At 43.5% G+C, this 25,774-nt stretch overlaps 1 protein-coding gene across 4 annotated transcripts in view; it reads right to left on the bottom strand.

The window, feature by feature from the left end:
- TOM1L2 (target of myb1 like 2 membrane trafficking protein) overlaps window positions 1–25,774 on the bottom strand; it is a gene marked incomplete at its 5' end in the record, with an annotated part of 58,994 nt that overhangs the window by 5,972 nt on the left and 27,248 nt on the right. Inside the window, 11 exons of one of the 4 annotated variants that reach the window (XM_080386549.1) lie at window positions 243–279; window positions 2,965–3,024; window positions 10,288–10,353; window positions 13,585–13,660; window positions 15,573–15,690; window positions 16,792–16,915; window positions 18,028–18,076; window positions 20,621–20,754; window positions 23,436–23,552; window positions 24,329–24,487; window positions 25,464–25,598. In XM_080386549.1, the coding sequence (XP_080242675.1) occupies window positions 243–279; window positions 2,965–3,024; window positions 10,288–10,353; window positions 13,585–13,660; window positions 15,573–15,690; window positions 16,792–16,915; window positions 18,028–18,076; window positions 20,621–20,754; window positions 23,436–23,552; window positions 24,329–24,487; window positions 25,464–25,598 (1,075 nt within the window). Of the gene's footprint in view, window positions 1–242; window positions 280–2,964; window positions 3,025–3,908; window positions 8,413–10,287; window positions 10,354–13,584; window positions 13,661–15,572; window positions 15,691–16,791; window positions 16,916–18,027; window positions 18,077–20,620; window positions 20,755–23,435; window positions 23,553–24,328; window positions 24,488–25,463; window positions 25,599–25,774 lie in introns of those variants that run through there. The other 3 variants (XM_080386550.1, XM_080386552.1, XM_080386551.1) reach the window with 3 other exon arrangements.

Raw genomic sequence — 25,774 nt, 5'->3', positions numbered from 1 at the left:
CACAAACAAAGTGCACAGCCAAGGAAGATGGCACGAAAGCACTTACAGCCGGGAGGGCTCCTCACACCATAAATATATAGTTTTTGCTCCGAAACGCTCGCCTCCTGCCTTTCCAAGTGCAGAAGCATTTGCTGGGGAACATCAGGCTGGGATAAGTCAGCATCTCAGCAGGGATCAAAGCAGATAATTCAGTTTGCGCACGAACCTGAGAATGGCTCATAGCCACAGGCATCTCTGCTTACCTTCGCTGGTCACTCCCTCTTCCAGTTCGTTTCCTTTCTGCAATTGGAACAAAAATGCGCGTGAACACACAGGCAGTGCTTCACCTTCACTACTATCCTCTACACATGTTTAATGCAACCGGACAACTTCCACCACTTGTTTCCACACGCTAACTATTTGAGTAGGGCAACCTGGGGAAATTGCATGACTCCCACATCAGGAGGCCAACGGTGACTGACATTTCAGTGTGCTGCAGAGCAAGAGGATGAACACTAGAGATGCTTCTGAAGATTGCTGGTGGATGGTTAAACTTTCCCCGTTGGACCTGAATGGTAGTCCAGCGCTGTTTCCAACTTCAGACAGCAGGCCTGGGCAAAAACTGAGCTGAGTGAGTCACACAAACACTGTATAAGATGCCATCTTTTCTGTCACACGGTCCTTTAAAAAGTCAGGGCTGCGGTTTGCATTGCATCTTGAAATAAAATGCACTTTTAGCTGACAAAGGACACATGCTGCAAAAATAGTTTGGGGCCAACGCTCCTCCTGCGGGAGTTCATTTTAGATTTCATATGAAAATATAGCAGCTTTCCTGGCATCCATGCCGTACAAAGACAAGACAAGAGTGGGCTGGATGAAGGATACTGATGGGCAGTTAGCATCTGTCCATGAGATATGAAGGCTGGGATGCCAGGGGGTCAGTGCATTTCTACCAGCTGTGTGCATTTTAACATGTGAATTTCCAACTGTGCTTCAATAAGGAAGTTAAAAGTCCAAGGATGTGGCATCCTCGGCAATCTATCAAGATGTTGAAGATGGACAAAAATACTACTTGAAAACCTCATGTTGAACCTGCTTTGAAAAAGACAAGTATTTGTCCATACCCTCCTCTGCCAGGAGAGTGGGAACATAGGGATCAGCCTCATGAAATTTTAATGCCTGAGCATTAAAGCCACCTAGCACCTATTAGCTTTCTACTGCACAGAGGTTTCCAAAGGTACACACAGCAGCCCCTGTTTCACATGCAGAGGTACTGTTTGTTCCACTGTACCCCCAAAAAGGGTAGGGAAATAAATAACAATTAGTTACCCTAATCTGTAATTTGCTCAGCTGGGAAGCAGAGAACTGAAATGAACCATTAACAAAACAAAGGAGAGGGGGAACCTGGAGTGAAAACCAAAAATCCAGTCCAAACTTTCTCAGAGGGCATCTCTACGCTGCACCCACACAGGGTCAGGATGGGGACCTAGGTACCCAGGAGAAGGGAAGCCAGTACAGTCGTGGCTGCAGCATATGTGATCCACAGGCTTGTTCAGGCATTTACATGGCACTTCCCTGCTTTCCTCTTTTTGAGCAAGACTATCTAGAGGATAACAGATGTGCAGAGCTACCTCGATATTTCTCCATAAGATCTTATCTCCTCATAAGTTAATTTAAATGGCAAAGACAAAAGTTTATTGTTTAAGCGGAGTAGACATGCTACACTTACTGTCTTTCTTTAACAAAATGAGACCAGTTTGTAATTAAATTTGAAAATGACTGCCTGTACTGAGGCCTGAAAAAACTACCTGCAGCTGAAAAGCAGTGACATTTCAAAGACAGCCAGTCAGTCTGCCAAACTCGAACACTGAAACCCAGAATCTGTTTAAGCACTTCAGGCGGCTTTGGAGAGCATGAGCGTTTTCTTCCTTTCAGTACAGTCAGCTCCTCTGGTGCTGGAGCGGAGGGCTGACGTGCTGGAGCATGCCTACAGCGCTGCTGCCGGAGCCAGGGAGCAGAGCCCGAACCCTGCAGCTCCCAGCTAGGAGCCAAGCAGGCAATAGCAAGGGGCTGGGGGAGACCTTAAGGAGCAGAAAGTTACCTAGGAACAATATCTGAAGTTGGAAGAATGGAAGGAGATGATCCTTAGGGATATGGTGACCACAAGGAAACTGTTCAGTTCACTAAAACCACGTTTAAAAGAACAGTCTGAAACACAACCCACCACCTGTCCTCAAACTGCACTTGGTTAATTTGAGTCAGATGGTTACACTAAAAAAAAAAAAAAAAAAAAAAAAAGACTGGAATAAATGCGTACTAGCTGTACCACTGCTTAAACCAGATGTGTATTGGTACAGCAACACAAACTCCAGAATGAAGGAAAAGCTACTTTTAGTTCCATCTTCTCTTTGTTTAATAATTACCAGACAATAATAATTTAGGAGAAACTGGAAGTTATAAACATTGGAGAGAGACTGTTATAAAGTTTTATTATCACTATTATGAAACATGTCAAGATTGCTTGCCAATTTAACAAAGACATCTCGATTTGAAAGGAACTAAGCCCTGATCCAGCATCTCTTAAAAGCATGCCTCAACGTATGCATGCACTTGGACCCTGTCAAAGCTAACACTGCCTTAAGCATGTGCTTTAAGTCTAGTGGAGAACACGGGTAAACTTCAGCACATGTTTAAATGCTTTCCTACAGAGACCAGAAACGTAGGATTTCTGGAACACATGCTATTCTGTGCTGTTAACACGAAGAAGTGAAAATAAAACAACTCAGAAAAAAACATTTTGATTGAATCGCTGAACATGACCCTATCTCCTGCTTAGATATTCCCTTCAAAAGGGAAATAAGCTATACAATTCAGAAGTTTCTCTGCCTCCTGTTGTGAGAAGTATCAGTAACTCAGCAATGCATTGAAAATTATCCATACAAGTGCTATTGCCCCTGTGAAAAATGAAAATATAAAGAGTCTCACCAAGTCGGTACTGAGCCACTCCTCAATGTCATCCATGACAGAGGACTGTGCAACAGGGATCTAGGGAGTGCAGCGAGAGAACAGCAAGGCAGGCAAAAACCAAAACACATCCACAATCATGGCCACAGAGCGATGGAAAACACCAGAAATAAGATTAAAAACAAAACAAAAACAAAGATGTAAGATGTGCTGGAAAAAAAAGGCAACAAAATATAAATGGCATTTCAAATAAAGAAACACTTGGAAAGGAAATTATGAACAACAAGGCTAAAAAAACCAAGAGAAAGGTTATGGGGAATGACGTGACTTCATGCCAGTGTAAGATGGGTAACTTCTCGACCACATATTAAAACCATCAAGATGGACTGATGATTCTAATCTTGATCGTGAAAAGCTTTTAAGGGTAGAATACTGGATATCAGTTAGGTTTTGAAATGTTAAATTTACACCTTGTATTTTTTAAAATGGGTATTAGCCACAGTGAAGGGTTAGCAAAAAGACGAGCTCAAAGTCTTCAGGCAACACTCCTGTGAAAAGTTTGATTTTCTCCACCGGTGGAAGCAGTCAGAGCCCAGGGTACACAGTCATGTTTCCTTCCAGATCCTCCTCCCACCACACCACCGAGCCTTGACAAACCTTGGCACACCAATCTGAAGGAAAACTGTCCCAGCTCCCTGTTGCCACTCCTCTGTCAAAGGTGACCCTCTTGCAGCACAGGCAGCAGAACCCAAGGTGTGCCAGTGTGAAGTCTCAAAGGCAAAGGTGGGGAGGAGGATGGGGCAGCAGCTCCAAGAGCGAGCAGAGGAGGAGAGCACGGCACACACGCCTCCCAGCTCCTGCTCCTGCTCCAGCACCACCTTGCGCTGCTGCAGCGAGGCTCGCCCATCAGGCCTCCACAGATGGTTTAACAAAAAAGCATGGAAGGTTTGCCTCTCCTCCTGCAATAAAACCGCTCACATTATGCTCTGCAATTGCAACAGGCAGTGCAGATGCAGCGTGCCGAGCACTGAAGTGCAGCTATTTCACAAAGCACTGCAGGCAACTGGGTCAGCGAAGGGAAATTACTGCGTATTAGGTGTAGAATTTCCTGACTTAACTACACTGCTTAAATACAACAGAGGGCTGCAGAAGTAAACAGGAAAATGCCACAATAGATCTTGTAAGGGCAGCTTGAAAAACACTTGGAAAGCAATGTCAGACACGCAGGTTCCAGGCCAGAGCACGGCAGCTGAGCAGTGGGGCTGACAGGAGAGAGACCTTACGGTGCTGGAGAGGCTCTCCTTAAAGAAAAGGTGCCAGGGGTTGTCCACAGCTTTGCCTGAAGCCTCTCGCAGGAAGAAGAGCTGAAGGAGGCTCTGCAGATGAATTTGCTGGGAGATGTAGTTTTCTCAGGGACTTCCAGCAGAGTCAGGCGCTGAACTAGAGGCAGCAGCACAGGCTGACGCTGTTTAGCAGAGCTCCTCAAAAACTGTTCCGTATAATCAAGTGGCCCTTTGCACTGAGGTCGGTTAAGCCCTTGCTTGAGGCAAGATCTGCTAAGGTGGGTTAGCTGTGCCAAAGGACTGGAAATCCAGGGCTCAATCCAAAGCATCTCCCACCAAGAGAGGCACCAGGAAGATGGCTTGGCTCCGACTCTGCAGGTTGCACACACCAGATCCAAGAAGGGTCGGAGGTGCAAATGGCCATTGTGCTTTCAGCAAATATGTGAAGATCCCAAACAGAAAAGACGTTCCTGCAGTTTCCTTTTGGAACGGGCCACATTTAGAGTAATTGCCCCTTTTTAATTTGCAATGCAGAGCTGAATCATGCACTTACAACGCTAAAACCGTGTGCTGAAGCTGCTTTGAGCTGGCCCAGATGGCCATTAATAAGAGGAGGGCTCTGGAACATCTTCCAACATGTTCCTTCCCAAGGACAAGTTGCAGCTTGTAGAACTGGCTCATTAGTTTAACAGCTTTGGAAAATACTAGCTTCCGAGATACAAAACAATGAATTTATTCAGCCTACAGCAACCTAAAACCTACTGCAGAAGTTTCACTGCTGTCTCTCTCCTGTATTGCTTAACACCACACACAATAAGTAACACTTTGGAAGATGTAGCCTTCAGAGCTGTTGGCTAGTTTGCAGCTCAGAAAGGTACTTATGTTTAAGGATAAGAAAGCGTGTATGGAGGGAAGGAGGAAAATAGCAGGGTGGGGTGGTTTTTTGGTTTTTTGTTTGTTCTTTTCTGTAAATAAAATAGGAGCAGCTGTTCTGAAAAGCGTGGTGGTACCGCAGTCTCTGTATTAGAAAGAACAGCAGTTCAAATCCTGGTTATCCTGAAAACATGACAGATGACTGAGCAAGTAATGGATTCCTGAGAATTGCAGGACTCTTGCATTTGCAGTCCTCCTCAAAGAACAGCTCAGCAGTATAGAAGAGTCTGTGCTGTTGTGCTTTGTAAGATTAAAAAACAAACAACAAAAAAGGAATTCTACTTTCAGATAGACCTACTTCACATAACAAAACAAAAACCCTCAGAAGCGCACTTCTCACAGGTCATACATAAGAAGCAGAGAGAGCTGTAAGATAAACATTTGAGCTGTCAGCTGTTTGCTATTCAGCACTGACCTTTTAAAAAGCTTCCCCCATCCTCCAGCACATTCACAAAAGAGTCAGGGGTTTGTATCTATCCCTCCTTCCATGCTCGAACTTCCCATTTCCTTTCCTCAGACTCTGAGCCCCATTTTCCCCATAAAACACGGGCTAAATGTATCAGGTTTACTTTGTTCAAGAATAAAGAGGGGGGAAAACTCTCAAGAGTAACTGGAAGTTTTAAAGTATTTTAACATAGTACCAATTTATATTTCATTTGAGACTGACCACACACAGAAGTTCATTTTTTGCCAGTCAGTTGTGAATTTGGCAAGTCTCCCCCTTCCAGAAGCCCTAAACCGAAAAATCCAGAGGAGAGTTTTGTTAAAACTAATCCCCTAAAACACAACAGAAGCAATGCAAAAATAAATTAGCTAGTTTACACATTAAAAAAGACAACAGTTTCTGGGAACAAACAGCAGTGGCAGCCACAGACTACACGGAAATGGCTCCAGAATGGGATACAGTCTTGTTAATACTTTGATTATGCAAACATACACGGTCTAGTGAAGCTCTCAGTCTTGGCAAGAGAGCTCCCCAGATAGTCAGAATTGGCTGCAAGAGCTGTTTTTATAACGATACTGTGATTTCTTTTTTAAAAGTCTGTAATCCAAGTAAACAGAAATTAAGTCACACAATATTTTGGGGTACTTTAAGTAACTGGCTTTAATTAAAAGTTGGGCTCATTTTTCAAATTCCTTTTTTATTTAGTCTTTGGAAAATCCTACAAATGGGATCATCTCAACAGTCCTGAAAGGGAAATGGAAAAGGAAGGCTGGGAGAACAAAAGCAAGCGTTCAATCCCACAAAACCCACAGGAACCTGGAATTCAAGTTCATACTTATCTAAGCTAGATATTGTTGCTGTTCTCACTAGCAATCAAAAGCCAAAGAGTATTGCCAATGTATTTCCTCAGAAGTCATAAAATCCAATATTCTACCCTTAAAAAGACAGTTTAAGTTTATTATTATCACATTTTATTTCTATTAAAAATGATCCCGCTGGAAAAGAAGCAGGTATGAAATGACAATTCAGGTCTCTGGGTGAGCTCATTAATGCTCTTAAAATGTTTAACAAGGTTCATACTAATTGTTGCTAGACTACTGTCTTGTAGTAGCTTAGTTAATTCCACTTCTTTCTAGATGTTTAACAAAGCCGACACCAATACCTGGTTAGCTGCTGTTCACTCCCCTGTGTTGGTTAGCAATAGTAAAGAAAGCTCTGTCATTCCTACAGCAGCAGAATGACAGCACTAAGGTGCACGCTAGCAGTCTACTACAGTTTTACCATCTATTGAAAGCTGTTGTGATCTTGAAATAGCTGCCCGGCCTCAATATTAGAACACATTTGACTTGCATATAAGGATTGAATAAGCTACTTGATTACTTGTAACTGCGTTGACATCACATAAGGGGGAAGGCAAGAGCTCAGGTACAGCATGTTCCCCACCACAGCCTGTTGTGCCCCTACAATCACCAGGCAATCTGCATCTGATAGGCATGTCCAGACAGCAAAAGCGTTTGTTCACACGGGGAATCAGACTGTCCTTGTAGAGTGCTCCATAAAATGCCATGGCTGGCCAGGTAATGAAACCCACATGCTCTCCCGAACAAGGGAGCGTGCACACTTGCCTTCAAAAGGGGGAGGGGTCCTACCACACAAAAGAAATGAGAGCTCCGTACCTTTATTTCTCACAGTTTGGCCACAATTCAAGCACGTTTGTTGAAATACATCATCTTTTTGGAGACTGTCTCGTGTTACCCAAGTAATTTCCACATCTTCGATCCTATCTCTCTATTGAATGCATACACAGCGGCATCCCAGTTTGTTACTAATTAACAACATCTCAGCAAAAATTTCATTTAATCTTTGCTCATGTACCTTCACTACAGAGAGGAATTGCCACTCTAGCAAGGCATGCTGCTGGTGGCCAAAATGCAATGCTGAAAGCATTTGTATCACTTTCTGTGAATTCTAGTTCATTCTTCTGCTACTGTCCCAAATAATGTCTGTCCTGACATGGCAGCTTAAGCCAACACCTGCTTCTCACTTTTGTAACAAATATCCATTTGGCACGTGAGTGGGATGACAGATTATTCTAACAAATGGATATATTCATGCAGATCTCAAGAGCTGGCCAAACTCATGAGAGGGGAACTGGAATTACCTGGCAGCCTTATGCTAAAGTCTGTGCCTAAGAGCTGCTGATGCAGACCCTGTACGACACCTGCATGGCCGAACTTGCAAGAGCCCAGACCTTACACTGCGAACAGATCTGGTACTGAACAGCTCAGCTAGCATGCCTAAGTCACATCTGAACCAGGAACATTTTCTGCAGATACCATTTTGTCTATGTTAGTTTTGTAGGCATAACTGGAATGGATAAAGTTTTGTGATTCCATGGCCCTGGCATCACCTTACCACCAGAACTGAGCGGTAGATTAAGCTGAAACAGAAACAACGCTGCCAAATTCACTGGGAGAGTACACATGGAGTCCCAAAGGAGCCTCCCTCTGCAAAGGTGTTTTGGTGAACTGGGATGCACAGAAATAGAGTGGGAAGAACTCAACCCTAAGCTTAACTGTATCACAGTTTGGACAGAACGTCAGATCACAAGGGATGTGAGTGGCACTCTGGCAGGTGGAGAACACCCTTTCAGTGGTCTCAGTGTTGTACAGGCACAGGTAATGGCCATGTCGACTCACCCCTTTTTTTCCCCCCTTCATCTCAGAAGTACTAAAAGTTACCAAAAAACAAATTACAGAAATCAAGTTCATACCTGGGATACTAGTTATTCCACTGGTACTGCAAATGCTACAAAGTCGTATTAATAAATACGGTTAAAGAACTACAGCCAGTTAAGAGAGAAACTGAGTTAAAGATTAGTTTAGTTTTATTTTAGGTATTTCTCTCATATTTAGCATACAAACAAGGTGACAGGCTTGTAAGAGCCAGCCAGACCCCCTTCCCTCCCCAAATCCATATGCCTCCATGAATGCTGCAGTATCCTTTTTCCAGACTGAATAACCACAAGCCAATGAATGAATATTGTGTTTGGTTTTTTAATAAAGCAGTGGTGCGAGTGGTGTGAATAGCAGGGGTGCCGATTTCATGCTTCCCTGCTCTTGTAAACAGTGGAAAGGCAAAGAAGAGGAACTAACTCAATCACTGGATTACTCATTATGGATGAACATCTATCAGTGACATAATACATCTCTGGCTGCAACAGAGCCACCAAACAGCAAGAGCCTCTGTGAACCACAGTATCAGGGGCAAAGCAAGCACTGCTCACTTTACAGCTTTTCACTCTCATGTTACAAGCTGTGTGTCTCTGACAAGCACCGAAAGGCAGCTCTGGCTCCCAGGGGTAGGTACCTACAGCTGGGCTTACCCACGCGTGCTAGCAGGCAAAGAACTGCTTTTGGGTGCTTGCATGGGCAGGCAGATAAAACCATATATATGCACGAGTCCAATCACTGTGCATTCGCCAGCCATGCAAACTTCTGACAAATTTGCAAGAAGGCCCTCAGAAATAGTCTGGATTAGCCCTAGGTCTAGAAGAATAAACACAAAGTGTTTCCCAGAGTTGGTGCACTTGGATATTGCACACGCTGGTATTTCTCAACCTTAACTCTCTGGGATGTTTCCCTTTTTTTAGTCTGGGACATGCAAGGCTCTCCCTGGAGCGAGGTATTCCTGCTCCATGGGCTTCCTGATGCCCAGCCCCACATGCTGCACTGCAGGCACACCCCAGCCCAAAGGGAATTCTGCCCTGCACCTTTCTGAACAATGCTGCAGTCAGGACTGTCTCAGAAGGACTTTGTACAGTTAGGTCACATTACTGGTACTAATCTCAAATACTTAGAGTGATAGATTACGTTCTCCAAAAATACAAAGTTGGTCTTAGAACTTGGCTTTAAGGCATAGCTGAGGCTATTTTTTACCTGCCTCTGACTTCTGCACTTAAAGCAGGCTTTTGAACTTCTCTCTGCAAGCTTGTTGATGAAGGACAACTTCAAACAAGGTCAAAACGTGCAGAGATTCAGTGATCTTCAGAAGCTTGGTTTTATCAGAGGACTGGCATCACTAGACACGGGAATTAAATCCTTAAAAGCCAGAAACACTATCATACCTTTTGGAATCTGAATCCTAACGCCAGTGGGGTGGAAGATGTCAGGCTGGGTAGCAGTTCCCCCATTCCCTTGCTTTCATAAAGGACTATCCCTATATTACCCAATTCAATTAGGTATGAACCTACAACTTCCATATGTTTATTCCAGACCATGAAATTAAGCACTACCAGAAAAAGGCTGCTTTAAAGACACACAGAAAGCGTCCTCTTTAAGAACAAGATCCATGAGACTTGTGTTTATCCCTCGAAAAGTGGATACTGCAGAAATAAATCAAGACAGTATAAGGAACCAATTGGACCTCCAGACCACTTCTGAAGGTGATGTGGGATCCTACGTATGATTCAGTTGGTTACAGGCCTTCGTCCTGTATAAACCAGAAATTGGTGCAAATCTTTCCCTTTGCCCCAGGTAATGATGTAGGTGGGAAATAAACTCCTTGTACTGTCCGATTTCAAGCAGTTCAGTAGGGCAGGACAAGAGGTGAATGTAGGATGGTTATTCTAGGTAAAGGGACTGGGGTGGGCAGTAGGAATCGCTTCACTGGTGAAGTCCTCACCATTCCTTGTGTAATTAGCCACTTGTCTATGGGCTCCATGTCTGAGTTCCCACCTTTACCTCTCCTCTGTGTTGAGAACAGAAAGGTCCATAAAGAGAAGCCACAGCAACAACCCATGATAAAGTAATGTAACAGTAGCAAGTTTAAAAAATTCACATATACATACATACACACACACACACACACAGAGTTGCCTATGGTAGCTTCTGGCAGCAGCTGCATTCTCCTCTGCTGCCTGTCAGCTCTGCCCGTGGAGGAACAGACCCTACACCGACCTCTGCACTTCCTACAGACAGTTCACAGAATTTTAGTGCTTCCCCCATGCTGATATTAAAAGAGAAAAAAACCACAAATAAAATCACTAACTAGTAGTGAGGCTGATGTTTGTCATCATCTTAGAAGAAGAAGTAGTGTAGGTTATACAACCTACTAAAATCAGTCAGGCTTTACTGGAAACGCTATTACACACTGTGGAGTTTCCCCGTGTTTATGAAGCTGCGAGTTGCAGCACACCCCAGTTACCTCCCTGATCTCAGCAGACAGACTCTGCCCCTGCCTCTACAACAGCTCTAATAATGGTCTTGAGCAGCAGGGTAAGTAATGGCATTTGCTGCAGTGTTCTGGCAGTCTTTCAAACTGCCCCTCTCAAAGAGCGGCAGAGGTTAAAAGGAACACTCATGCATCCAGTTCCTCGGAGCAGGTTGCAGACTGCATGGCACAGCAACAAAACAGCTCTCAAGATGGCTCCTTGTCCTTCAGCATCCCACGCCTGAGCCAGGGCCCGGATGCAGAGTCACCTCTAGCTCTGGAGGGGTTGCTCAGCCGCAGCAGACCGCAGCAGTTCCAGCCCACCAGCCCTGCCAGAACTGGGCTGGCTCAGCAGAGAGCCACCGCTGTGTTTACGTCTGTCCATCGAGATACCCATATACGTGGGATACTTCTGTCCCCATTACCACAGGTAAAGGATTACAGCTGATATCCCTGTTAAGTCTCATTTCAGTACTTGTGCTGAGGACACACACACACACAAAAAAAAAAGAGGGGGAAATCACTCCAACTTCATCTACTATCTGTGTAACACTAGAGAATTGTTTCTTGGACACCTCTCCTCCCAGTTGTGATCATGCTACAACTCTGTGGCAACAAAAGCAATTCCCAACATGGAAAAGCAATATCAAGAAAACAGTGTATTTTTAGCTCATCTTGTTTCCAGCTGCTAAATCATATTAAGACAGCTAATGCCACGTGATCAGCCATCTCTCTACAGACCATTCTGAGAATGACTACATTAGAAATGTCGGATGTGCTGAATTTTACCACTGGACAACTGTGCTGGAACAAGATGTGTGTGAAGAATGTGCTGCAAAGCTTTTGGCTCCTCCCTAGAGCTGTTCTTAAATTAGCTCTCTACCCAAATTAACACGTGTGTTTCATTTACTGAGCACTGCCAGTTTTTTTGCTACACATGCTGCGGCTGGTAACTTTAGGAGAGTTTAATTTTTATTTCCTTTAAGAAGAGACACCCAGAAGCCTCAAAACACTTGACAAAATAGCGTTCAGTTGACTACTGAAAGACTGTGTTGCAAAACAAGCTATTCTGATTACATGATATAGTCATCAGGACCTTTGAAAAGAAGACGAAAGTCTCTCCAACATCTCCGAGCCCAAAGTTCCACAACCCATAAAGCATTTGCCCCCAAAAAACTTTGACCATCAGATTAGCTTAGACACAGCCCTTTGAACTGACAACACTTCGGGCAGAGCAGCAGCTACGCGGGTGTGAATGACATGTCGCACTGGCGCCTCAAGCAGAATTGGCTGAGAACAAAAGTGTTAATAAATAAGGACATGACTCCATGGCCACCAGGGAATACAGCCCCCTTGACCAGGAGCTAAATGCACGCCTCTTGCGTTTGATTAGCCACAAACAAAAAGCAGAATCTCAAATCCTTTCCCATGTCCTGCCAATAACACAGCTCAGTGGTACTGGGGGCTTGGGTTGTCACACTGGCCTCAGGAATTACTCTTGCACCCCCCTTAACATATTTCTGCCCCTGCCTCCCCACCCTTCCCCCTTTTCCCTCAGTACTGCTGCCATGAGCTGCTGTGGGGTTAAGCTTGAAACTGGTCACGGGGCTGACCTGGGTTACAAAATGCCCTTTTTGCAAGAGGACAGGGACAGGAATAAGCAGATAGATTTGTGGGTCAGGGGGATGCTCCATAAAAAAAAAAAAATAAAAAAAAAATCATTGCTGAAGCCCTGCTACCACTGGACTATGGCCCAGGCAGGCAGGCAGCTGTGATCTGACCCCAGCTGGCTCTGAATGCAAATTCTCCCTGGCTCAGAGCACAAGCTGCCAGGCATGCCAGCTGCCCTGAGCACTCCTATTTCAACTTATGAAAGAACCAGGGCGGGATCAGCCAAGGCATGGGGAGCTAATTCTCCATGGAGGGAGGGAGGCATGTACATGCTGGGCTGGCTCTGCCATGCTGGGCTGGCTCTGCCATGCTCTCTAGTGGTCAGCACAGACCGAAGTTAGGCTGGGAAAAGGCTCTAAACTTGCTCTGTCATCTAAAAACTTAGACACAGCTGAGTACAAAAAAAAGCAGGACAGTTTTAAACAGCAGTGTGGGTAGAAAGGGGTTGACGGATGATCTGAAAGCTCTTTTCACTTCTGCCTTCATCAAGATATGCAGACAAAGCTGGCCAAGCTCACTCTCTCAAACATATTTCTAGCATCAGCTGCTGTGAGGTGACAGCACATGGGCATCTTCTGCCCACACAAGATAGCAGGAGCCTGCCCTGGGACAGACAGAACAGACTATGTGCAAGGCGAGTTATGGCAAAGCCTGTGAAGCATTAAAAGTCTACGTAATTTTTTTTCCCCTGTAACTTGCTTGTGTATCCATGCACTTAGAGCAAAGTCTAGTAGATTAAGACTGCATCAACTTTCATAAGCAAAACCAAACCAAACAAATGCGTATTAGTGTTCACAAGATGTTCCCCACATTCTTTTCAGCAGTGATTCCAGTCAAAGAGCTGGACCCCCCAGGCAAGCTGCAAGAACACAGGAGAATTTACCCACTATGATTCTAAAGTCTTTTAGGCTGATGTGCTAAGTAGCAGCTCTTTAGAGATCATTACTGAGCAAGTACTTGCTCCTAGATATCAATTTGAAAATCGCCAGTACTAGTGTGTTGCTGGAATACAGAATGAGAAGTCTTGGTCAAAGCAGCTGCCTACAGCTTGGATTCCACGCATGGCTTCAGATAACAAAACACAGAGCAACGACCTACCCCTCCTGTGTTCTGTTTTCGAACATCCAGGGCAGATGCTAGTCCTTTGACAGCCTGTGGATCCTCATACGTTACGCTGAAAGAAAGGAACAAACCACAGAACTAGAAGGAAGTCCAGCAGTCACCCATGCAGAACACACTTGCTACTCTGATTTACTCCCCTGGAAATCAGAAAGCACATTTTTTTTCTTAACCAGACTTCAAGTGTACTAATGTATTCCAAGAGGAGGAGCGTGCTCTATTATATAAAGACCATCCATCAGTTTCAGTAAACGTGTTGAAGCAAGAAGAGTAACATCAGCATTATGAAAGGTAGGCAAATAGGTTACGAGACACCATAAGCATGTCCAAGAGCTAGCAGGGGACTATGAAAAGAGGGCTGAGCACAGATTACGTTTTGCAAAGCTCTGAAGATGACATTTGGAAGCCTGACCTTGATGCATGCATGGGGGAAGGCAGAGGGAGACTCAAAGACAGATGAAACATAACTAAGCAACTACAGCGAAGCATACAAAGAAACGTGTTATTTACAGAGGTTGAATTTTTTAAAAGCTTCTTCACTTGCTATGCAAGAGGGACATGCAGCAGTCAGGTGAGAGGCAACAGCATCATTTCTCAGAGCACTGTGGTGAACCATGAGCTGAAGCAGAGGCCAACACTTGCCCATAAATCAACCCCTGGGAGCAGCTGTATGTCTGAGCAGGAGCAGCACCTTCTCTTCCAGGGTGCTGGCTTCTCCCAGGCTCTGAGCACAGCACTCTCACCTACGCACCACAGCAAGTCACACTCACATCTTTACTGCCTTGCTGCTGCTCCATTTATACAGCATACAATCCAAGGAAGATATAGCAATCCTCTCTTGTGAAATCATGGACTGATATGTGCTCCTTGCTCCATTAGCTCACAGAAGGAGATAGAGGTGCAGTGTGGGAAGACTAGTTTCATGCTTCATTTAGCACAAGAGACAGAGGGACCTCTATTAGATCTCTCTGCAATGATTCTCCTTTCTGACTATACATTAGGGCTTTCAGCCTGAAATCTCCAGTGGTAACGTATGCCTCAACAGTAGAGCATGTCTCCTGAACATTGCTGAGGCAGTACCAATAGCTATATTGATAATGGCAAATAAAAGATTCTAAATAAATGAGCTGGCTTGAGTTTTCCAGGACCGGTAAGTTTTTGATAATTTGCTAAGGTCCAAGCTAAACTATTTAACAAAATTTCTTAAGTCTGAAACAAGACACTGATGATGTTCCAACTGCTGGTAGCCACTGCATCTGAAACCAGGAGGAGGCAAGAAATAATATATCAAAGAAAAATACCTAAGTGTATCTTTCAGTGAATCTCACTTGACAGGTATCAAAGGATTTCTTAATAAGTGCATAATTTATTTTACATTAAAATAATTTGGTCTTTTAAATGCCCTTGAAAGTTTCAGATTTGCAGCTCTAGAGATGCAAGCCCTATGCATATAAACAAGTTAGGGATAGCATGGCAGCTGGATGAGCTGCACTGCCTTGACAGCCTGCAAGAGCCTGACTGCTGGGCCAAAGGGAGAGTTTAACTGGATGGTAACTCTGTTTCCTAGCCCTTGATGACAGTAATTCAGTCACCAAAGCATATCCATGACCTTCAGGTGAAGGAACCTTATGCTCCGGTATCTCAAGCATGGGCCAGGTGGATAGGATGACAAACCTCTATGAAAGGAAGCATCTACAGAAGTAAAGGCAAGTGCATTTTCAAGTTTCCAGTGAGCTTGTTATCCGAGACAGTCAAATACCATTACTCAGTCAGCCTGCTCTGGCCAGCACTTCTCCACTGGCTCATACTGATAATGACCAAAAGGATAGGGATTGCATTAAAAGCACAAAAACATACATCAAAACTACTTTTTTAGTCTGGAATGAAGTCAAGAAGTTTCAGATTTATGCTTTTAGAAAACAGCAATATCGTGACTCAACCAGCACTAAAGACAAACTCCAACATACTTCTTTCGCTGCTCAGCCAAGGAACTGCCTCTTGTCTGTGCAAACATGTCGAAGTCATCACGAGGATTACAGTGTTGTAGAGAGCTGAGCGTACCACTGACGCTGTTCGTACCCAAGTCTGCAACCAGAGGCAAAAAAGCAAACCAATGAAATAGCAAATCACATGCAAGCACCGCTGCCATGACTATGTAGGTTACAGAGAAAGTCATTAACAACCACAGGACAGCTATAGATATCTAGTCAACAGTTGCAGCACTGAGCACAGTTCTGGCCAGAAGAGGCTGGAGGCTGCTAATCATGCATTTCTTAAAAGACAAGCATAGAGATTGTCTTACTCCTCCTGGAAGCACCGCACCGTAAGTACTCCTCATCAAGAAACCAGCATTTGGTAATTGGTGAGCACCCGCTGCCATCTCATTCTGAGATATTTACTATTCACTAACATGGTCCAAAATTTTGGGCAGGGATACCAGTCCTCCCCACAACGTTGTCTCTCAGCTACTGACTGTGAAACCAACAGTTTCAAATCAAGCGGTATGATATTGGCACCATGCTAAAAGAGGTGAAGAACCTTCAGTCAAATCAAGTGATCCTATCAAGCTGCTTTGGTTTGATTTAATGTAAAACAGCTAACAATTTCATAATACTTTTCATCCAAAGATTTGAAATATTATTTGTAGAAGGGGAATCAAGAACGTTCACCAGACTGATTTCATGGAGAGCTATACCTCAGAAGAAATAAAAGTAGTAGTACAAATTTTACCATGAACAAGAACTTGCACCCTTTCCTTCAGTTTCCCCTTTGGTTAATAAATCCCTCCCTCTGTGCCAGCCTAGTTCCCAGTTACAGATCATTCCAGTGCAGAGGAGTGGGAAAGCCTTCCTAATCCTGTAAATCACACACCCAAACCTTCCAAAGGCTACCGACACGACTGCATTAACCAGGCAGTGGAGAGCCAAAGGGAGCCAGAACTCCCTGACCCACAAGTGAAAAATGGCTCCTTGTAAATCCCCACAGCCCACTGTGATAAGGGCTTGTACTGGGCACTCAGATTGGTCACAGGGACCTCAGCAACCGCTCAGACTTGCTCCCACAACCACACACCTGGATTGCCTAGCAGCCCCTGTATGCTGTTCAAGATCCACAGGCTGGTTAGGCTTGAAAAAGTCCATGCATCGCAGCCTCACGTTCATCAGCACTGTTTGATCAGGTACTCACCAAGCCCTGCAAGCTGTGAAGAAAGTGAAGATGGGGGTGCTGAGTTTCCAACCATTGGGCTCACTACAGCTGGAGAGCCAGGACCCAAATCTATTAAATTATCTTCTGTCACCTCATTCAGTACCTGTTGGGACACAAGAAACACAGCAAGTTACACATGCCAGACAATTCCTGTTGCAGTGCAACATTAGCCAAAAAATAATGGACACTTCCTAAAAAGATATCTCTTGCATATTGCCAAATGGACCAGTCTCTCAGACACTACTGTGATAAGCACAGGACAAAAAGGGTCAGGCACCAAAAAAACATCAAGTTCGACTGCTCAGCACCACAGGAAGCTCTCCTGGAGGTCACTGATATCTCTCCAGATTTAGCTAATGTGTCTGTGTTCTCCACCTTTTAACACTGGACCAACAGACCATCAGATCCAAGCCAAACTGAATTTGCTACCATCTTCCACATTAGGCATAAACTGTTTTCAGAAACAAAACTTCTTTGTTTTGACTAAAGTTACAATGCAGAGCCAGTGCTGAGGTTTGCATCACACTGGCAGTAGAAGTGGCAATCAAACAGGCAAAGTAGAGAGGAAATGGTTAGAAGAATGCAGAACAGAAAATGTAATAGTCCCACATATGAATTCATTATGAACTCAGATCTTGAACATTATGAAACGACTATAAAATAGTTTTCACTGTAAGAGTAATTAAAACTGTGACTTTTCAGCTTGGAAAGGGGTTGCTGAAAAAGGAGATGAAAGGGCTTCCTAAAATTATGAGTGGCATGAAGAAAATTAACCTGAACAGTGGTTAGGTAAGACACGGTGAAGAAGGTAGAGCAAATAAAAGTCATTAAGTGACTTGCTCAAATACGAACAAAATATTTATTACATATAAATACTCACATAAATGTGTGCACACATAGTGAAACTGTGGAACTCACTGCTCAAGGACACTGTGAATTCCTAAAGCTCACATGGACTCAAAATCAATCAAAAAAGTTAAAGGAAAGAAAATCCATCATGGATTGTAAACACAGATAGATGTTTTAGTATAGTGTCTTCCGAGCTAAAAGTTGTCATTTGCTGTTTGCCACATTCTTACACTCTTTTCCTGGTATGCACTATTAGCTGCTACAGGCAGGACACAGGGCTAAACAGGTAGAAGGTCTGATACTAGTGATATTAGTCCAGCTAGTACAGTGTACCTGCTGATATAATAAATGGAATTTGGTACTTACTCCATTGCTGGCATTTTGTGTTGAACGTCCCGATCTGTATCGTTCAAATCTGTTTAAACAAAAACAAAAAAAACACCCAACATGGGCTATCAAAGCCACCAAAAACCAACGAAAACTACAAGTTTACAACAAAGCCACAACATGCTTGCCACTGAAGATTTTGCTGGCTCAAGGGGGAACCCTGAAAGCTTTAATTCCAAGCCAGGACAAAGAAAGGATAGTTGCAGAAGTTGCATTCTTGGCAAATGTAGATATCAAGTTGACTAATCTGATCCTGCAGCACACACAGGCCTGAAAAACACTGTAGGTTTTGTCTTTGGGTTGTTTTGTGGTTGGGTTTTGGGTTTGGGTTTGGTGTTTTTTGTTTGGGTTTTTTTTGTTTTGTTTTTGTTGGTTTTGTTTTTTTTATTAAGTGCTTTGTGATAAGACTATTCTGTTAGCCAAGGGACAGGAGGAACTGTGGCAAGATTGATGGTCCCAGCTAAATAAGCTGAGCACTGCAGCAACTCTTACTCCCACTTAACAGCTCCCTCTTGCTGCAATACACGTAAATTAGAAGCCATATGCACGCTAGCACAGCCCTACCCAGGCAGCACATGGCAAGGGAAACAACAATTAGCAGATTCATTTCTTAAAACATTCTGGGTCAACCCAAAGATCGCCAGAACCTATGTTCAAATAGGTTGGTACTTTCCAAGAATGAAAAGTAATGACAGTGGATCAAAATTCTCATACTTCTTAGGGGAAGAAGCCTGGTTAGTTGAGATGCTGTCTCTACTCCTTCCCCGAATGCATGTGCATCTGGGACTGCAAACCTACACCCAGCTTTCAGGAACTCAAAAGGGCAGGGGGAACTACCTCCTCCCAATGCCTGTCTGAGGTCAGTCCAACCGTCTCCCTCATGAAGAAAGTCACCATCATTTCTCTGAGGTTAGAATTTCTCCTCATTTAAAAGTAGTTTCACATGTAACCTCTCTTTTCAGTAAAAAGCCCGTAATATTCATATGACCCTGTGGGTTTTCTCCCATATGGACAAAATACAACAGGGAATCTCAAGCGAACAAAAATGTTTTCTTAATGTAACAGAGAAAAATGCAGACTTAAAAGGCAGCAAAACCAAATTCAGGCCCAAATTTCAATTTTAGGAAACTGTGGGTGTCTACTATTATTGGAAATCCAGCTCCTTTAGCTGGAAACCTAAGACACCTCCCACCTCATATTTCTCACCAAAAGGCTTATGAACCACACGTTCATTTCCATCCAAAGCTTCACAGCGAAGGCCAGAGCTCCTGCTTGAGTCACTGACAGAGCTCGGCACCCATACGAGAGACGGGCGTGATGGATGTGGAGCTTTTAGAATAGCAGAGGAGGAATGGAATTTATGGAAACGCTCAGACCAGTGCAGTTATTCTACCACAAATTGCTTGCTAACATCACTCAGCTCACCTTTCAGGGTATAACGACTACAAATACATTAGCTCGAGTCAGCAAAGTTGCAGATGGAGGAAAACAGAAAAAATATTAAGGGTGGCCAGACTAAGCCCTAGTGACAGTTACACTCTGCTACTTGTAGAATCATGCCCGTGCATGAAACATTTCACATAAAAAGCCAGCATTTGTTTCAAAGTTTGCCCCAATCTTCTCTGAAGAACTAAATCAAAGGCAAAATCGAGGCCACTGAGCCTTCTTTCCAGCCTGTGCCATGACAGCACAGATTCACAGATCTAGAGTCTAATTTATTTTTAAAAGCTTGAGAAACAAAGCCCTGTGCTAAGAGCAAGGAACAAAGGGTACTCTTAGTGCCTCACTCCCCAGGCCTGTCATTAAGGGGAAGATTAAACTTTCCCAAGACTCTGTATCACGTGTCACCTACTGCAGCAGATGTGGCTGACAGCGCCTTTGTCTAACATGTCAAAAGTCCTATGACCCAAGTCCCACCCCTGGGGATGATTCCCGCAGACCAGCTCTTCAAAACCTCAGCTCGGTGCAAGACAGGCTTTTTTCAAGATTTTATGTGTTACTTACAAACAAAACCCTTAGGTGCACAAAGGTCACGCCCACCTCAGACAGCTCCCCTCGCACCAATACTGGAACTAGAAAGCTCAGATACCAGAAGACAGAGAGAGCTCACGGGAGCCTGCTTAAGTAAGGCAGGAAGCAGCACAAGCACGTGTGCAGAGCCCAAGCTACCAAGCAGAACTAGTGACTGTGGCTGTGCTATTTTTGGTCCCAAGTCCCTACATCTGTACAGCACCGCATACCAGGGACTTGCAGACTCAAGCCTCTGCTGGTTCAGAGGGTTTTGCACAAGGTTGCCCTGCATTTTAGGGATAAGCCCCACAAAAAATCAACGGCTAGGACACACACACACACACAAAATATTAAAATCACAGTATTAAAGGAAACCACTGAAACAGGAATGTTACCATAAAAACCATAGAAAGACTTTGTAAATGCTTTCTGTGCAGAGAGCCAAACCACTTTGTTACACTGGACCACTGGGCCAGATGACCAACTCTTGTCAACTGACCTGTTTTACACTTAAGTGAAAACCCAGAACTAAAGTAAATAGTTAATGGAAAAGGTGCCCCACCTTTCATATCGGAGGAAGACATTGTTTAAATCATCGTTCACATGCAGCAGTTCCTCTGTGACTTCTTCATTGGACACTCGTGAGATAAGCTCCACAATTCTCTGCTGCATAGCTCTACAGGTTCGGTTCAGTTCCTAGGGGGAATGCATTGTGCACACACATTCTGATAAGCAGCTAGCAATAAGTAGATCTTAGTTGAGCCCTGTTCACAGTCAAACACCGTCCCCCAGCTGAGAAATACTAAGACAAGTTTATCTTTGCATGATTAAATGTCACCCAAAAGCACATCTAATCAAACACCCTTCAAGAGACGATGGCATAAAACCTTGAGAGCCTATTTACAATTCAACATCCTGATTCTTCTTTAACTCTGAGTACTTCAAAAAATAAATACCGGTATTTTAGTGATCTGTTTTAAGAATAAAACATGTTAATACAACAGCTTTCCAGAAGAGAGCTTTCAAGGAAAATTCAATCTGCTCTTTTTGGCAGTATCATTCTTGAAAACTAAAAGCAGACAAGTTGGGGCGGGGGGGGGGGGGCATAGTTCACCAGGGCTACCACAAGTAGCTGAGTGTGTGCTAGGAAGAGAAATGTTGGGGACACAGAACTTACTAACTACTGAGAGCACGAGGTGAACACAAAAGACTGAGCAGGAGCATGAAAAGATGGGCACTCCATACACACTTCAGTACTGAACTACAAACACAAACATTCTCTTCAACTGATCAAGTCCACAGACAACAGACTGCAAAAAGGCAGTGGGAAGTTTCAGAAGAAAATTGTAAACAACATAGGGTAAGGGCTTTTGTTTTAGAAATCTCTCATGCTGAGAAATCTAGATTTGAGTTTGCCTAAACCAGGAGTTCTCATGATTCCAGGACATCTCTTACACCCTAAATTACTTAGCAGAATTCTTTACTCCTGAAAGGCCTCAAGACCAAAGGTCAAAACTAGTCTGCTGAGGAGGAACTACAAGAAATGTGACATATGGCATGGTGCCACTGATTAGGCCCACGGTTTTACTTCAATAAGCACTGACATTCCAACTAAAGCATGTCCCTCTGTCATCTTCTACAGCCCCCCTTCCCCCAGCTCCACTTCAGAGCAAAAATTCAGCACTAAACAAGGATGACTTGTTGGTACACAACCTTGGGGATGAAAGCAAAAATGTGTTTGTTTTCCTTGCTTGGTCTGACATCCTAAGCTCTGGATAAATTTCACCTAGTGCAATCCAGCTGCCTTAACAGCTTGAGGAATGTGTTCTCCAATGTCAGTTTTGATCCCATCACTTTAGAAGCAGATTGTGACATTTCAGAGGTTTGTTTGCTGCCTTTCCGAGAGGGCTGACAGTACCTATCTATTCTGCTCAGAGCTGGCTCTCTAGCAAGCTGTTTACATTTGACTGTTGGAGAAAATGTCAGGAATTATTTAAGGAGAAGGCCTATATAAACCTCAAAGCAAGGAGTTCTTGCATGCAGCACCCAGCTCACAGCTTTCAAAAGACTAACCATCCTTTGTGATCAAAAAACGGGTTCTCCCCAGCTCTTGTAATTCAGATTTAAGATGCATCAGTCAAAGAAGGGAACCAGTTGGAACAAAGAATCGTTGCTGTCACTCCATTTTATGATCAAGTTCTTTCACCTTAAAGCTTATGCTGTAAGGTTACGCTGTCAAGATGTTAGTATTTGTTTCTGAATGTAAGCAAACTGTTCTACGCTATTCTAGTCTGTCATGGTTTCCTGGAAGCTTCTTTTGTTTTCAGCAGTCTGACCCAAATGGGCAGTAACTGAAAGGCTCTTTATTGCAAAGCCTCTCATCAGCTGCCATGATGGCTCTGAGACAAACACAATACCGCTGCATGGGAGAGACCAGTTTTTGGATGGATTTCAAACTGATGTATCAGAGAGCAATTCCCTGTCTTCCTCCAAATGTACTGCTGTGGGAGCCCATCCTCCCTGCTGGAGGATCAAAACAGAAGCCTTTTTCTGAAGCTGTGGAAAGGCAAATACCATGTTAAGGGCAGCAGCTGGAATGCTAGATCACACTATTCCTCATCTGTGTTGCATGTGGTACTGTATTACCTTCCTCAGCCAAAAGGCCACCCTGCTATCACTAGCTTAGAGAACCAGCTATGAAGCCTGAGACATGAGCTCAACTTACATCATTTTCCCTCTGGAGATAGAAAATGCTGCACAGGACCGAGACTTTCTAGCAAAGAAATCCCTTCTGATTACCCAGTCTAACCCTCCAGACTGCACAAAACTTTGTCTGAGCATCTGCCTTAAAACAGCCTTCAGGAGAAGCTACAGCACATCTTCTGGAAAGACAGTTCATATATAATTAACATTTCAAGTGGCAGAGAATCCACAGACCCTTGGCAATATATAGTCCAGCTGGAGACATGGACTTTTTTTTTCCAGCATGGTGACTGGGAATGTTTTGACACTGTACAAGTGATGATGGAGGATGTAAAAGAAGCAGAAATGCTCAGGGCTTACAGAGCCTATAGCAATTCTAAGCTGCTTTGTGGTAAAGGAGACCTTACATTCAACGTTGGGAAAAATTTCTAGCTACACTGAGAAGAAAGCACTGGAACAAGTTTCAAGGAGTGTTAGGAAACCCTTGTTACTGGAAGCTTTAACAAATGAAGAAAATCAAGGGATGAGACTAACCAGGATCAAGCACAGCCCACATTCATTACATAAACCGAGCAAACCAAGGCAGTGAACTAGAACAAGCACCACCCCCCGCCCCCCGCTGACAAACTCAAGCACAGAAAGGATCAGAATCATACTGGCTAGGAAGCTGTTACCTGGAGTAACTCAAGGTCTGAGGAATCCTCTTGTCCGGGTACCATTTCTGTCAGCATTTCAGACATCACTTTTGTATTCCCACGAACAATGTCCAATTCACTGCGCAGCCGGGCAATCTAGATTCAGATAAAAAGAGAGCAAAATACTGCATAATCTTTTGGTTTTGCAGATCATTTTCAAGAACTGATGTTGTGATACTTCTGGTTCTGTCTGACTTGATATTTGAGGCTCCAGACATTCAGGGCGGGTGGGGATGGGAAGCAAAGATAAAAAAGTTTACCCAGGAGAGAATTTTAGAAAAGCAACAGCAAAAGAAAAGAACTTTGTAGAACCATTCACTGTCATTGCAAACCCAGATGTGCTGCGCTTGTATGGAAGCGAAGCAATTTAACAGCAGCTAAAAACAGACCTCAGTTCCAGTATACCTTGTGTGTCTCACTCAAGCGTGGAGAACGTATAAGTTCTGAGTAGGATCTTCGGCTCTGAAGTTATTATTTTTGCAGAGGGAAAAGAAGATCCTATATTAGAGCAATTGCAAAGGTCTTAGAAATGCAGACTTAACTCCCTGTTACGACTTCCTGCATCTGCTGGACATTCTGTGCCTTTAAAGGAGGGAGGCTAACAAGAATAACTGTCAACCTACTGCATAACCACCGAGTGGACTGGTATATCAGATAGGGATGGCCAGGAAACCTCACAAAGTGTTGAAGGCCTAGATTTCAGCATATAATAAAAGGAAAGATTACCAAAACCAGACCGAGGAGGCAATCAAAGTCAAAAGAGTTAAAGCGAAATTTCCTCTGCAATTTGTTTTCTAATTTCATCTGCTGAAAGAGTCTAACTCAAAAAAAAAAAAAAAAAAACCAAACCAAAACCACCATCACCCCAATACCTGTTCAGAATTAGCAGTGATGGGACCAGTCACGTTCAAAGCTGGAGCCTGAGGAGCAGAATACGTCGTCGGAGAAGTTGAAGAATAGGAACTGGTGCTCATCCTTTGCTGAGACTGTGAATTGTGCATATTTGCTGCAGGATCAACTTCAGGAACACTCTGCCACATCAGAAAGACAGGAGTTCAAAAGCTGAACTGTGACAACACTTGCTTTGTAAGCAACCTCAAGCCAAATGTGCTCAAATATAGAACATAATTGCACCTTGTGGAAAAGGTCAGTGTCGTTACGAGAACAGACTGGCAGGCCAGCCCATAAACAGACAGCTGCAACAGAAAATGCATGTCCATGTCTTTTGACACAACCCACGTGCATTTTAGTCAATTTACAAGAAAAGCAAGAAGAAAAATAAAAACAAGATCCAAAGATAAATAATTATAAATTATTTTAAACCAGGAATTAAGTTGCACGCTTACAAAAAATGATGTTACACAGATACCAAATTTAATTTATCTTGACACAAGAACTGTAAACTTTCAGACCTTCACCACTTGCATTTACCACTTCAAAGATTCATTAACTTCAGTTCTCAGAGTAAATAATCAGAACACCTGCAATCATTAAGTTACTTCCTAGCAGCAGTTCTGTCAACCTTCTAGACCTAACTGTTCAGAGGTGTAAAAACCTCACATTACTGTGGGATCAGTGGGAGGTTTAGACTCTACACCTTTAAAAAGATGGGCAGGCCTTGGTTTAGGGTTATCACCAACTCAGCCAACCATACTTTTGAGCAAAAGAATTAAGTCTCAACCACATATCCTGATGGACTCTCTTTGAACAAGTTAGCTGCATTTGCCTGGTATTTCTGTGGTACAAGACAAGCATACAAATCTCCTCCAAACTTTTTTCTCTGCTCACCGATGTTTAGCTCAAGGAAGGAGAGACCATTAGTTTATCAGCCTGTCAAATGCAGCTGTATTATTCTTCTCCTACATGCCCTTTCACTATTAAAAATGTCCTTCCAGGAGTGAGACAATGAGCCAAATTCAGAGAAACAGGAGGAGAAAGAAGAGCAGTTATCCAACTACTTTGACATCTTGGGAAAATACCCCTGGAACTGCAAATGCTGCAGCTTACCCTCTGCGGTGTGTGTATTGGAGACAGAGCATCAAGATCTGCCATGGGAAACTCTATACCTTTCCTCTTGAGTTCTTCATAAATATGCACTACTCCAGTTAAATCAGGGCTACTTCGGAAGGCATCAGCCCAAGCCTGGAAAACATAAGGGATTATCCATGAACCTTCCAAATGAAGTTCCAGATCCATCCTGACTTCAGATACTGACTACAAAAGCTTTCATATATTTCAGCTTCAAAGAGAAGCTATAATCATTAGACCTGGTCTAAAATATCTTGCAAGTATTATTAAGACAGTCACACACATATTTT

The sequence above is a fragment of the Falco punctatus genome (genome assembly GCF_963210335.1).
Source record: "Falco punctatus genome assembly, chromosome: 4".
NCBI classification, from domain to species: domain Eukaryota; kingdom Metazoa; phylum Chordata; class Aves; order Falconiformes; family Falconidae; genus Falco; species Falco punctatus.
This window is presented reverse-complemented; position numbering and strand designations above follow the sequence as displayed.